Source organism: Eptatretus burgeri, chromosome 9 (genome assembly GCF_056783735.1).
Source record: "Eptatretus burgeri isolate ZD-2024b chromosome 9, Ebu_testis_v1, whole genome shotgun sequence".
Lineage (NCBI taxonomy): Eukaryota > Metazoa > Chordata > Myxini > Myxiniformes > Myxinidae > Eptatretus > Eptatretus burgeri.
In genome coordinates this window covers 107884691-107898515 of record NC_140969.1, presented here as the reverse complement: position 1 = coordinate 107898515, position 13825 = coordinate 107884691, and the positions used below count along the sequence as shown (strand labels likewise).

General features: G+C 43.4%; 1 protein-coding gene across 7 annotated transcripts in view; it reads right to left on the bottom strand.

The window, feature by feature from the left end:
* Positions 1-13825, bottom strand: part of CFAP36 (cilia and flagella associated protein 36) — a 133706-nt gene that overhangs the window by 111628 nt on the left and 8253 nt on the right. For 5 of the 7 annotated variants that reach the window (XM_085896608.1, XM_085896610.1, XM_085896607.1 and 2 more), the window contains exon 3: positions 1706-1770. In XM_085896608.1, the coding sequence (XP_085752734.1) occupies positions 1706-1770 (65 nt within the window). Of the gene's footprint in view, positions 1-1705; positions 1771-3131; positions 3230-13825 lie in introns of all 7 variants that reach the window. The other 2 variants (XM_085896612.1, XM_085896613.1) reach the window with 1 other exon arrangement.

Genomic DNA, 13825 nt, shown 5'->3' with positions numbered 1-13825 from the left:
ATGGAATGGAAGGAATGAGGAAAAGGAGGAAAAGGAGGAATTGAGGAATTGAGGGAATTGAGGAATTGAAGGAGGAGTGAAGTGTGTTGAGAATTGTAGAAGTTAGTGTTCCTGCATCTCGTCCCTGCCCACACGATCTCGACGAATCGCATCCTGCCTGGTTCCACCTATTGCTCCACCCTCGCCCTCTGGACTCCTCCTGTTCGGAACACGATCTCCACACGTGCAGCTGTGGCCGAAACAACGTGGCTATTGTCGGGTGCCGCACCACGGAGCATCCCTCGTCTGGAACACCCAGGTACCGAGAACTGTAACCTCAACTCCCTCCCTCCCTCCCTGACTGCAAAAGTCCATCTGGGGTTTCTTTTTCTGTGTGTGTGTCTGAGTGTGCTGGCACCTGTCTGTTAAGTAAGCCTGTAGAAGATCTTTTATTGTTGTTACTGTGAATAATCTCGCGTCAAGTCTGCACTGTGTCTGCTTTGGTTAGTTGCTTGTATAATTGTCACACCCCACACCTCTCTCCTCTTTCCCTGCGTTGCATACCCAATAAACCTTTGTTGTGCCACATGCTTTTCCTCACTTATTGTAAATAAATAATTGTTGGTGAAATGTTCCCAGCTCGCCTTTGTCTTTTCCCTCATTGCTCCAGCATGGACCAGGTTTAGCCGGGTCTTTATTCCCAGTAATCCATTCCTACTTTAGCCGGTACGTCCTTGGCAGTGCCGCTCGGCTGCATCTGATCCGGAAAGGTGATCCGATCCGGTAGAGTGATCCGGTTCGGACAAGGCCTACCGAGGGTGTGGTTCCCCAGTGGTTGAATGGCGTGGTTAATTAGGTAACCCGATTCCATAGGCGGGAGGACCCTAGGTCACGTGGTTGAGTTATTGGCGTCCACGGTCGGTTAAGCGACCCGCCGCGTCACGGAATTATCCGTGAGCGACGGCCTACAATTCCGAGGAGTCTGGTGGGAATCGACGTTGCTTCCCCCACCTCGTTGTCTTCTTACCCGACCCCGCCAGCCCTCAACAATATATATATATATATATATATATATATATATTTTTTTTTTAAAAGAAGGCAATTCTCTGTATGTATGGATGTAGTTCTGAAAATAATAAAAAAAACAGAGTTGGATTGATCTCGACCAAATTTTGCATGCAGTACATGCTGGTAGTACCCAGGGTCAGGTCATGGATAACCCACCCCCCCACCAGCCCCTCCCATAAGGGTGGAGGGGTACTTACGATTTTCACCCGATCTCCACCAAATTTTGCTTCGCGTTTGTAGTACCCATCATAAAAAACCCTGCGAGGGGTGAGGGGAGACAACTTGCCAATGCTCCTGAAGGGAGCAGATGTTTCTAGTCCAATAAAATACAATGCACATAAGCATTATTGTATTTTAACCTGTTAATCCAAGCAGCTTGAAGACTGTCTTTCGAAGAAGAGTTGGAGACATTCCCGGCACCCTGAACAAATTTTTAAGTTCCTGCCTTAACATACGGGGGAAGCTATATTAACGACACAGCCATACTCCCTGGCAATGATGCTCCCAGCCATGTGCCACATATGAGAAGAAAAATAAGTTGCTTTCAAAAAAAAAAGGATATTCCAGCAGGAAGTAAAAGTTTTCCCAAAGTTTCTTCCAATAAGCATAATTATTTTAGGAAACAAAATAAGTTTGTCAAATAGACTCAATGACTCACTCTCTTTTTGTATTCCTGGTGTATCTCTGTGTACACAAACTTGTTTTCCTCACCGGCATCAAACACTGGATAACAAGGTAGTACAAGTAACATATGAAAGGGTGAATACAGACACACAAGCAATTACAATTCCTTATTCTTGGAAATCAATAAGAGAACGCATATGGTGGTTGGTTAATTTTGAAATGCTTTGCACATGAAGCACAGGAAAAATGTATGGCTGTCGAGTTCAAGTGAAACAAAACTCTTGTAAAGTGTAAATTTTCTAAACTCAGAATTTCTAGATCTGATAATTATATAATTTTTCACTTTATATCTATATTTGACAAATGCACTGTCTAACACAACACAATTTTGTGTATCTCCTCATAATTTCTTTCAAACACGAGACATCACTTACATGTTTGTGAGCTTCCAATAAGGAACTTTCAAAATGATGTAATCCACCCCAGAATGCTCAGCACACATGTGCAGAAACCTCAGGAAATATCAATCTCCAGGGCACCATAAAGTATATTATGTGAGCAAGATAAGGATCGTTACCCAAATGGCTCACAAAGCTTCTGAAATAAGCCAAAAACACTTGGAAAAGTACTGGAGAGGAGAAATGGCTGTGCCTCTGCACAATGAAAGTCTTGGAGAACTTTGTCAGTACACCGAACGGGAACCTGCTCATACTGCAAACTCCTGACCATGTGGGTCGGTACAAGGCCTGAGTAGACGGGCGTGTGCTACACAAACAGACGGATCACTCCCAGTGAATGGAATGTTTTTTTTGGATTAGGTGCTTCTGAACACCAATGAGGACATATCTGGGGCTTGTGATTATACAGGGTAAGTTTAAAGTGATGATATTGTTACGGATTCAGGGTTCGAGGCTCACTACGAGGGGAAGCGCACAGGTCCATCCAAAACGCCCATTCTCGAGGCCGTTCTACGCAACCGTGAACACCAGTTGGCACTGCATATCCTGGCAGGGTTACACTATCCTGCGTGATACCTTACCTGTGGACAGCTAAACCAATTAGGGTCTCGTGCCCTCAGAGCACACCCAGATTAATGCCGAGGAATACAATGAGTGTGCACTGACTAACAAGAGAAAATTCTGTGGGGCAAAACTTCCCGGCTAAACTAATATGCGGTCCATGCTGGACCAATGAAGGAAAAGACAAAACTGACTGGGTTCATTTATAACTTAATCAATTTATCACAAGTGAGGGCGAAGAAAGGTCATGTGGCACAATAAATGGCTTTATTACAATATGTACAGCAGGGGAAAGCAAGGATTCGTGTATGCGGCAAGAGAAAATACAGATAGAATTTACAAAAGACAGTGCAGAGCTAACCAGATCTAGACTTCTGCAATCATTACTTATGCAAACAATACAGGCACCATCAGACACCTGAGCTCGAGTGTTCACCTCACCTCATCTCAACTAGACACCTCAGAAAGAGGAGAAGCAGTTGAGGTGTAAGCGACCTCTTGACACCTGGCACGGTTGACGGACCAACACAATCCAATCGCTTAGGAGGGGGGAGGAGGGAGGAAAACTGGAGGTGTCTATGGTGCATAAATGGGAGGTACAACTGAGAGGCAAATGTGGTGCAGGTGTGATGCAGTAGAGGAATTGTGAAGGAGGTGCATATCGGTTATTGTTGCTCTTTGAGTTTCTGTGTCTACAGTAAATGAGATAGATGGGAGAGATAGATGTGAAAGAGGATAGTTTAAAGTAGCATATCCTGTAATAATAAGATCCTGCAGTAAGTCTTTCTGTCGTATCCTGTAGTAAGCATATCCTGTAGTAAGAGTCTTTAAATGGTTAAGAGAGTCTTTAAATGTGGAACACAGCCGAGCGCCGATGACCCAGGGATAAACCGACAATATCTCGGTAACGCCGATGACTGCTTGCTCTGCCCTCCTTGATCACAACTCGATCACCCTTGATGACTTCCGCTATTCTCTCGGCTCAGGCTTGGTGAGTGAGTAATAAGAACAGCTTTCTCTCGGCTTTCTGCGACTATCTTTGTGGAGCCCGGGCAAAGGAGGAGCCAGAAAACAGATCAAAAGGCCCTGTATGCATTTATGAGCATTCCCATTGGAGCATAGATGCTAACATGAGAAGGTCCACCCCACCAGACTCCGGAGCCGAAAATGGCTTAATTTGCTCCCCCAGCTTGACCATGCAAAAGAGCTCCGAGATTTACATTGGGCGCGAGTTTTCGGAAGCGCTCTCCGGCCAGGAATGTGCGCTGGGCTCCGTAAGAGCGTTGTTATTTAACAGAACGCCAGGGCCAGACATTGTCAGACCTATACCCAGACTTTGTCGAATGAATTTCCAGCACACATTTAGCCTCGCTGAAGGAGAGGGTATTGTGTTTGGGTCCGTTTGTTGGGTAGTCGATGTAGTCGGAAAAAAATAATTTTCAAAAATTTTTTTTTTTGAAATTTGTTCTACCCTTATTATCACTTTTTCCGTCGATATGTTTGTCTGTTTGTCTGTCTGTCTGTCTGTCCCTCTGTTCGATCCAGTGCTCCGTTAATACAATGGCGATTTCGATGAAACTTGGTTGGTAGGTTCATATCATGACCGAGTTGTGTGCAAATGAGAACCATTGCTATGGCAACGGGACTTTGAAATTTTTGAAAAATCATAAAAAAATTATTTTTCGAAAATCAAAAATCGGGCCCCGAGCGACTGTGGGCAGTACATTCAGCCATATTGTCAAAAATTTCCAGCCGGATCCTATGAAAACTGTCGGAGAAGATAGACTTTGAATGAACCCTGGTCAAAAACAATAAAAAAACGAAGTTCGTTATATCTCAGACTATGAGTCAGATATACATGAAACTGGTATGGTAGGTTCATGGTATGTCCAAGTTATGTGTGAGAAAGAACCGTTGCTGTAGACCCCTCCGTTGCCTAGCAACGGCCGAAAAACCTCTAAATGTTGTTGTTCTTTCTACTGCTCCCGTTAGGGGTTGCCACAGCGGATCATCCGTTATGATCTGCATACTGATTTGGCACAGGTTTTCTGCCGGATGCCCTTCCTGACGCAACCCTGGTCGCCTCTTACGACACAGGGATAAGGATTGGGTTTCGCCATGATTCCGGGCTGCCCTACACCCTCTCATAGCTTGGCCCAGCGCAGAGCACCCGTCCTCGAGCGATCCTCCAACCCAAGCCTCCGAGTAGCCGGATTACAGGCGCACGCCACTACATCCGGTTCAAAAAAAACCTCTAAATGTGGGGGTATTTTAACGAAAAAACAATCTGCAGCATTAACCCTTGAAGCTCGAATCATGAATTTTCTTGTGCCTAATCCTCAGGTCATTCCCCATCGAACGGGCCCATTGCGTCAGGTTCTATTGGATAGTCGACTACCCATGTCCGCCTACCGGCTTGTCTGTTTGTTTGTCCGCACAGAACTTGTGTTTTTCTCCGCAACCACTTGTCGGATTGAGAAGAAATTTGCACCATCGGTGCGACTACTCATGTAGAATGTTCTAATGATAATTATGATGTCATGTGTCACATGGTGTGGCAGCCATGTTGAAAAAAACTTTGGACCTCTATCTCTGAAACTGCACCAAGGAAAAAATTGAAACTTGGCACATGGCAAGTACTCCTCATTGGGAAGAAGTGTGATTAAAAAAAAAAAGATGATGTCAGTCATATGATTTTATGACGTGTTATATGGCTTCGCCTTCGTTATGGTCATAATTGCATATGCAGAACGAGACATCTGATCAGTATGAAAATGTTTGAGGGGCATCTAGGGATAAAATGGTCCAAGGAAGAGAAATTGATGACGTCATCCGTCATGTAATTCGGCAGCCATATTAAAAATTAAAAAAATAAACATTCAAAAATCTTCTGAAGTGGCTGAACATATCGAGGCGAAACTTTACAGGTATGACCATCTTTCTATGAGGAAAGAAAGGTTCACAGATATGACATCATAGGTCACATGGTTTGGCAGCCATATTGGACTTACCCAAAAACCTATTAAAATCTTCTTCTCCAGAACGGCTGGACAAATTGAGGATAAACTTCACACAAATGTTCCACTTGCCATGGGCGTATAAGTTTAAGGAATAATTGATAGGTCACATGGTTTGGCAGCCACATTGGATTGAAGAAAAATATTAAATAATGTTTTCTCTGGAACCGCTCAATCAATCAACATGGAACTTCACATTTATGATCTAGTGGTGATGTGTAATACGTGGTTTAAATTTCAACTTGATCGGATGCATGATCTAGCAGCCAGAATTATTAAATTATTTGATCAGAGATTTTTCATTTTTTTATTTTTTATTTTATTTTTTTGAATAAGGCTCATTTTACTGTACCTGGATGGGTTTAAGGGTAGAGGAGTAGCAGCTGAAATGTGAATCCTATCCAGGGTCCTCCTGATGACTTAATCTTTGCTTTTTGCTTGTTTTGGTTCCTTCTGATTATTCCAATACAGGACTGTACCTATTTGGTCTTCCATTTGATTTGAATTGAATTTATTTTAAGCCAATTCTAAATTCAATTGAATAATGAATAATAATTTTTAAAACGTCATGGGTCAGGGTCAGGGACAGGTGTCCGATCAAAGCGAGGATGCATCAAAGTGGGATGTCTTGGTACCTGGTCATCACTACCAGCAGTTACAAAGTGGCAGTTCTAATTATGTCTCTCATGAATTACGTAACACACCAGTACACGAACGCCACACAAAATACACCACACAAAATCAGTCCTGGCGAGGGTCTGCAATCTCTGATTGCTCTTTTTCTTGTTGCACTTTGAGTTACATGCCAAAGTGTTCTGATTCAAAGGCACCTCTGTTCCCCAGCATCTCAAAGGACGGTGGTGAGTGTCCAGGGAGGTAACGGTGGTTGCGGCGGCTGTAGTGAGGTGGGGAAAGCGGTGGCATTTATGCTGAAGACATTGGAGCATTGGAAGCAGTTGAGGCGGTTCTGGTGAAGAGACTGAAGTGTGTGTGGTGATTGTGGCGGGGAGGTCGAGCGCAGGTTACTGTGGGGATTTTTAGGAGACGTGGTGAGGGTTGTAGCGTCAGGGTGAGATGGTGAGAGTGTGAGGTCAGGCGTCCGTTTATGAATGGCGATGGAATTTTGGCACAACTGGTCACTTCCTTACCCACATATGTGAAAGATACCTCCCAGGTGATGTCTTTTCAATACTTTTCGCTTTCAGCAAGGAAGAAACAGTCATTTCCTTTTTACCATGGACATCTCTTCTTAATATACTAATATTCCCACGAATGTGGGATTGGAGGCTCTGCAATATTTTTGGAGCACAACCCCTGTAACACTAGACCTACCGCCACTTAACTACATTATTAAGATTTGCTGAATTAGTCCTCAACCTATCCTCTTTTAGGTTTTGGGATCATTTTTATAAACAAAAAGGGGTAGCCATAGGGACCAAAATGAGATCCTCTTATGCATGTTTCTTCATCGGTTATATTGAAAAAAAAAGATGATCAAGAGTTATAATGGTCCCAAACCAATCCTTCTGAAACACTACATCGACGACTTTATTGGAGTGATGACTTCTTCTCGGGGAGAGATGGAAGATTTCGTAAATTATGTTAATAATTATCATCCATCCCTGCACTACATATTTGTCATTTCAGATAGCTGTGTGACTTTTTGGACATCAGCATCTCTTTTGCAGCAGAGGGATTTGGCATGGATGTTTTCTATAAACCAACTGACTCTCTTTCTTATTTAGTGTACGAGTCATCTTATCCCCATCGTGTAAAAATTCTATACCATATTCCAGGTTTCTTCGCTTACGCCATATTTTCAGCATAATGACACCTTTCACATACGGGCTCCAGAAATGAGTGATTTTTTTCAAAAACAGAGGTTATCACATCACCATTATTCACGCAGATAGATGTAAGGTCACACAGGTTTCTCACCAAGAGGCAATGATCGAAAAGCAAAATAATTTCTGTCGTCGTATTCCATTGACTATGAGAATGTGACAATAAGCTGTATTGCCAGATCAATGAGAACTTTAATCTTCTCTTTACTGATGAAATTACTCACAAGATTTTTGGTGACAATCCTATTCTGGTGGCATACAAGAAAGACAAGTCTGAGGAATAATTTAATTCATTCCCGTTTTCCTATCAACGATGTTGGAGTAGAATGATCTGGGACAACACCTTGTAATCGCCCCAGATGTAAAACTTGTCACCATGTTGTATCACATGACACGGTTAGAGGTCCAAGAGGCATAAGGCATGTCAAACATCACTGTGACTGTACTTCTACAATCATCATGTGATCGTTAATTGCAACCTGCTTTACATTGGTGAAACCAAACGACGTTTCCCTTTCGCAGATGAAGCCGAGTGTTCGTAAAGACATTCGGGATCTCCATGATAGCTACATAACAGTTCCAGCGGATAAGGCTGCCAATAATTTTGTTGTGCTTTATAAAACGATATATGTAGAGGTTTTATTAAAAGAGTTAGGCATTGAAACGGTTACTTTCACTAGTATAGGAAATAGCACATATGTTCCTTGTCATAATGGGTGGGAATTGCAGCCCATGCCTGGTGTTGGCTTAATGGAAAGGGTGGTGGGCTTGGGATCTCAGGATCCTGAGTTTAAATCCAGGTGGGGTCGACTCAGCCTGTCATCCTTCTGAGGTCAGCAAAATGAGTGCCATCTTGCTGGTATCCTGTGTCGGAGTGGCGACTGTACAGGATTATGCCCAATAGCCCAGGAGACTGCTTAGGCAGCACCAACGCTCTGCATAGAGTCTGGTCCCAATGGATGGATGGATGGAATTGCAGCCCCCTTATAGCAGACATTTTTCATATTTTCTCTGAATGTTCATTCATGCAGAAACTGATGGAGAAAAATTAGGATTAGCGAAAATATTATCTCATACATGTCGGTATATAGATGATATTTCTGTGATTAACTTTTTTTTTTTGGATAGGCAGTTTCACAAGATTTATCCAGATAGCCTGATTGCCAACAGGAGTGGTAATGATTGTACAGTTGCTCCATATATGGATGTATATGGAGCACCGATCCAATACTATGTCCTCAAAAGGAATTTGTACGATCTCTGTGTCTCTTTCAGCATGGAAAGATCAAGGGAAGTATGGTAACAAATGGTGAATGGACCTTAGGTGAAACCCTCCCCCCCCCCTCTCTCAAGGATGTGGTTGCAAACGTCAATCATCGACGAACTCTGCTACAGCCAATGGGAGCTCGAGGTGAAGATGATGAGCCGACCAATGGGCGTTCGGATCAACCGTGACGTCATTACGGTTGAAGTGTTGGTTAAAGTTGGACAGAATGGCTTTAGTACAAGTGCATATCAAAGTTGATGATTTCAGTTTCCCTGTAGCCCTGCGCACCTTTCCAGGTAAAAATGTACCAATTAAAATGGTTTACAACGTATTTTCATCTCAGATACTTAGATTTGCACGAATTTCAGTAAAGGATGATTTTGTGGAATGTGTTGAGAGTTTTTTCCATCACGTTAAACATAGGACATTTGGCTGATTGTTTGATCAGGTCTTGGGAGAATGTCTTTAGACTCCCTCGTCACCTTTTAGAGTTTGGTTGGTTTTCATGTAAACAAGTTCCTAATGCATTGCATTTGATATAATAATAAAAATGAATGAATTATTTTCGTGAAGTAAATTCTTTAATTAATATTGTTGATGAAACATATATATATTTATGTTATTAAATAATGGAGGTTTTAGATAAAAATAAAAATAAATTATTTATGCTTATTTATACATTATAAACAAGAAAAAGAGCAATCAGAGATTGCAAACCCTCACCAGAACTTGTTTTGAATGGTGTATTTTTATAAGTTTTCAGGTAAATCCAATATGGCTGCCAAACCATGTGACTGATGACATCATATGTGTAACTTGTTCCTCATGGATAGGGGGTCAGATGTGTAAAGTTTCACCTCGATCTTTTCAGCCATTTCAGAGAAGATTTTTGAAGGTTTAAAAACAAACAAATAAACAAAAAAACAATATGGGGACGGAATCATGTAACCGATGATGTCAAAAAAAATTTCTGTGGACCGTTTTATCCCGAGATGATCCTCAAAATTTTTCATACTGATCAGATGTGGTGTTCTACACAAGCACCTATGACGTCAAAAAAAAAACCACTCATTCCCCAAAAGGAGTACTTGCACTGTGCCAAGTTTCAAAATTTTTCTCGGTGCAGTTTCAGAGATACAGAGGTCCAAAGTTTTTCCTTTTTTCCAACATGGCTGCCACACCACGTGACCAATGATGTCACAATTATCATTAAAACATTCTACATGAGTAGTCGGACCAATGGTGAAAACTTCGTCTAAATCCGACAAGCAGTTACGGAGAAAAACACGAAAGTTCTGTGCGGAAAAACAGACAGACGCAAACAAACAAAGACAAACAAACAAGCCCAAATGCAATACCCTCTAGTGTAGCAGCAGAGCAAACCTGTTGTGCATTTTGTGATACAAGCACCAAATTTGGCACAAATGTACATTAATATGTTGCGAACATTTTCAGATATTGGGCCACTTGAAATTCTCTCTTTATGTCCGCCATATTGGATTTCAAAATGGCCGCCACTTGAAATCAACATTTGCTATTATCTCTGGACGTAATGCAGCTATTGACTTGATTCTGGTATCTAAATGTATGTTTTTGGGGGCAAGGAATCAAATGGTACTATTTTCAACTTAATATTATCTATCACAGTCTATTATATAATTTTATTTGGAAATTATCTCGGCAAATATTGGATTCAACACAATACTTTGAAAAGAATGTCTTAGTTCTGTAAATGTCTTAGGTATAATACTGACATGCGACATGGTCTAGTATTTCAGGCTAGGTGTACTGGTATCTGAGGCTAGGTATATACCGGTACTGAAGATACGTGTACATAAACAGTCATGTTAACAAGTTCAGCAATGCCACAAGTACATGTATGTTGTTGACTCATCGTCATGTGCAGTCCCCTTCACATACACAGAGGGCTGTGCACTGAAGGGCAGCCTTTTTGCACTTGCAGCACCTCACACACCCTTTTTTGCACTTGCAAGAAACCAGCTCAATGCAGCTGTGAGCTGCCTCATTAAGCCTGGTCCAGTAAGGTGTGTTCTGTCCTTCTCCAGTCCTTGACCAACCCCAGTTGGTTGGTGGAGGGAGCTCTGGTGCTGGCAGCAGTATCTGACCCCACACATGTCCACCTTGATACACTGCCCTCTTGACATGTTCCTCCAGAGCTGCCTTCGTTGGAGGGATGAGCTGCACATTGTTCTTCCTTACGAAGAGTTTCCTCCTGGCCTTGTCAATGTCTGTGCATTTGCTGGTTCGATCATACAACAGGATCACGAACCTCTCGATGATGCGCATTGCATCGTCTGGTATGTCACGAGGTGCAGAGGACAGCAGCAGCAGTGCCTCAATGAGTTCTGGCAGTACCGTCCAGACTGCCCACGCAGTCTTCTTGCCATGTCTATGAAAACTAGACACAGTGTCGCATCCAGTTAGAGCATGGAACATTGGCAGCGCACGAGCCTTCTCTCGTCCCAATCCAGCTGCTATTTCGTGTGCTGCTAGGTATCGGAAACTCTGGCCTGTTCCGAATGCCAGCCACAGTTTGTCTTCTGATTGCAACTCCTGTGCCAGGTACACTGCCAGCACCACAACATCGGTGTCTACAGTCCGGATGAGTATTGCATGGTGTCCATGCTGGACTGCGTGAGATGCATGCAGCAACATCCGACTGTCAGCTTCTTCATGGTTACATGGGGCGAGTGAGGTCAGATCTGGCAGTAGTGGCTTGCTGAGCACTGCCTCTCCATCAGTAATGACGAGTTGCTTGTCCTGGTCAAACCATTCCATGAGAGCTGCTGAGAGGAACCTGAACAGCTCGGTCTTGTTGCTGTCCACTCGTAGGAAGTTCTGCCAGTTTCCTGGTATGGCTGCGGCAGCCACCACACGTCTCCGCACACCTTGTCCCCACTTTGCACGTGTACTACCTTTCAGTGAATCAGCAAGGTAAGAATCCCAGACCAGATCCAGGCGTGACACTGTTTGCAGCTTCGTGGACATATATGGGATGAAGATCTGTTGTGCATACTCTTCAAAGGTCTTTGATGCAGCCAGCTTCAGCATCTGGACGATGGCTGCTCCATCAAGCACAATACAGGTCATGACAGGAGTCTCTGTCTTTGCGTCGGAGACTTCTTCCAAGCATGTGAGGAGATCACTCTTGTTACCAGTGCAGAGGCTTCCACCATCAGACAATGCAGGAGGACATGCCTGATTCTCGTGACAAAAGAACTCCTCGAGGTTTCCATCCCTCGTCTGGCAGCCAATGTACAGGCGTGCGAAGAGTTCACAGTCATTCTTGATGGAGGCAAGCTGTTGCTGACCTATGCTCTGGCTTCTTGGAGTGGAAGTGCTGAACACCTTCAGCTTGTTACGAGGAATGGGTGCGTCCACTGCCTTTGTTCTGTCCAACAGACACTCTCTGGTGAAAGCCTCGAACTGCTCTTGGCCAATCCTCTTGGCATTCATCACAGTCTCCACAGCAGCAGGATCTGCGATCTACTTTGTGTCCAGTTTGACTACATCCTGACTCTCCTCCTCGAATGGGTTGGCCATCTCCTCTATGACACCGACGAGAGAGCGAACATCTTTCACAAATGAGGCCTGTACACTTGGCGTCTGATCATGATGACGTGTGTCTGCTGTTTGCCGTCTCCAGTGTTGATTCCCATCCTGGAATTCTTCGATCACCCTGGCAACTTCTGGTCCCGCAACCATCTAGCGACGTAGGGCACTAGGGTTGTCAGTGAGCCCAACTGCTCCATCGTCTCCTTTGATGCAGGCATTATTCTGCTCATGTGCCTGGTCAATCGGGATTGAAGAGAACACCCTCTGTGTTTTCTGAACGGTGAAGTGGCTTTCCCTGAATTTCCTGGCTACATCTGGGTGTTTGATGGTGAGTTCGGCCATGTCCTTCAGGTGCACTGGTATCCACCTAGCATAGTGGGTGTGATCCAGTGCATGGAACCAGGGGACCAGCTCTGTCAGAGCATCGAGGTACATCAATAACGATCCCTGCTTGAGAGAACGCACATACACTAGAACCAACAGTTCTAGTTCCAGCACGGTTGCCCAGTCGTGAAACTGGGGCATGTCTTCTCCTCTCTGGCAACACCAGTCTTCAAACTCTGGAAGGTCTGCATCCCTGGTTTCTCCCAGACAGTAGTGGTTGTAGGCACGGTGTTGCAGGATGTACAGTGCTGCTGCAGTCACTTGATGTGAATTTATATTTTAGACTGCCAGTATTTCTGAGCTTGTCTGAGTTGTTACTCGTGATTTAGTATAGTTTTTTTTATTTATATTTACAGAACTAAGACATTCTTTTCAAAGTATTGTGTTGAATCCAATATTTGCCGAGATAATTTCCAAATAAAATTATATAACAGACTGTGATAGATAATATTAAGTTGAAAATGGTACCATTGGATTCCTTGCCCCCAAAAACATACATTTAGATACCAGAATCAAGTCAATAGCTGCATTACGTCCAGAGATAATAGCAAATGTAGATTTCAAGTGGCGGCCATTTTGAAATCCAATATGGTGGACATAAAGAGAGAATTTCAAGTGGCCCTATATCTGAAAATGTTCGCAACATATTAATGTACATTTGTGCCAAATTTGGTGCTTGTATCACAAAATGCACAATTCTTTTGAATATTTGGGCTAAGCTGCCCCACTACTCTCCTTTGGCGAGGGTAATAAAATAACTGATCCTCGGGTCACTTCAGTGTCCATGTATGCTCTCCCCATAGGGTAAGTTTTCCAAAACCATAACAATATTGTCGTGTCCAGGGGTTTAGCCCCTACCTGGATGGATGGCCAAACAGTTCTCCCTTGGAGGTCCACAGCCGAGACTCATGGAGATTAATGCTTGCACGGGAAAGACATGCTTGGCGCTTTACCAGGGTGATAGCACCACACAGGGGTTTTACTCTCGAAAACACAACAGATCCACGGACACAAGCAAATGAAGTTAAATTAAATGGATAATTTAAT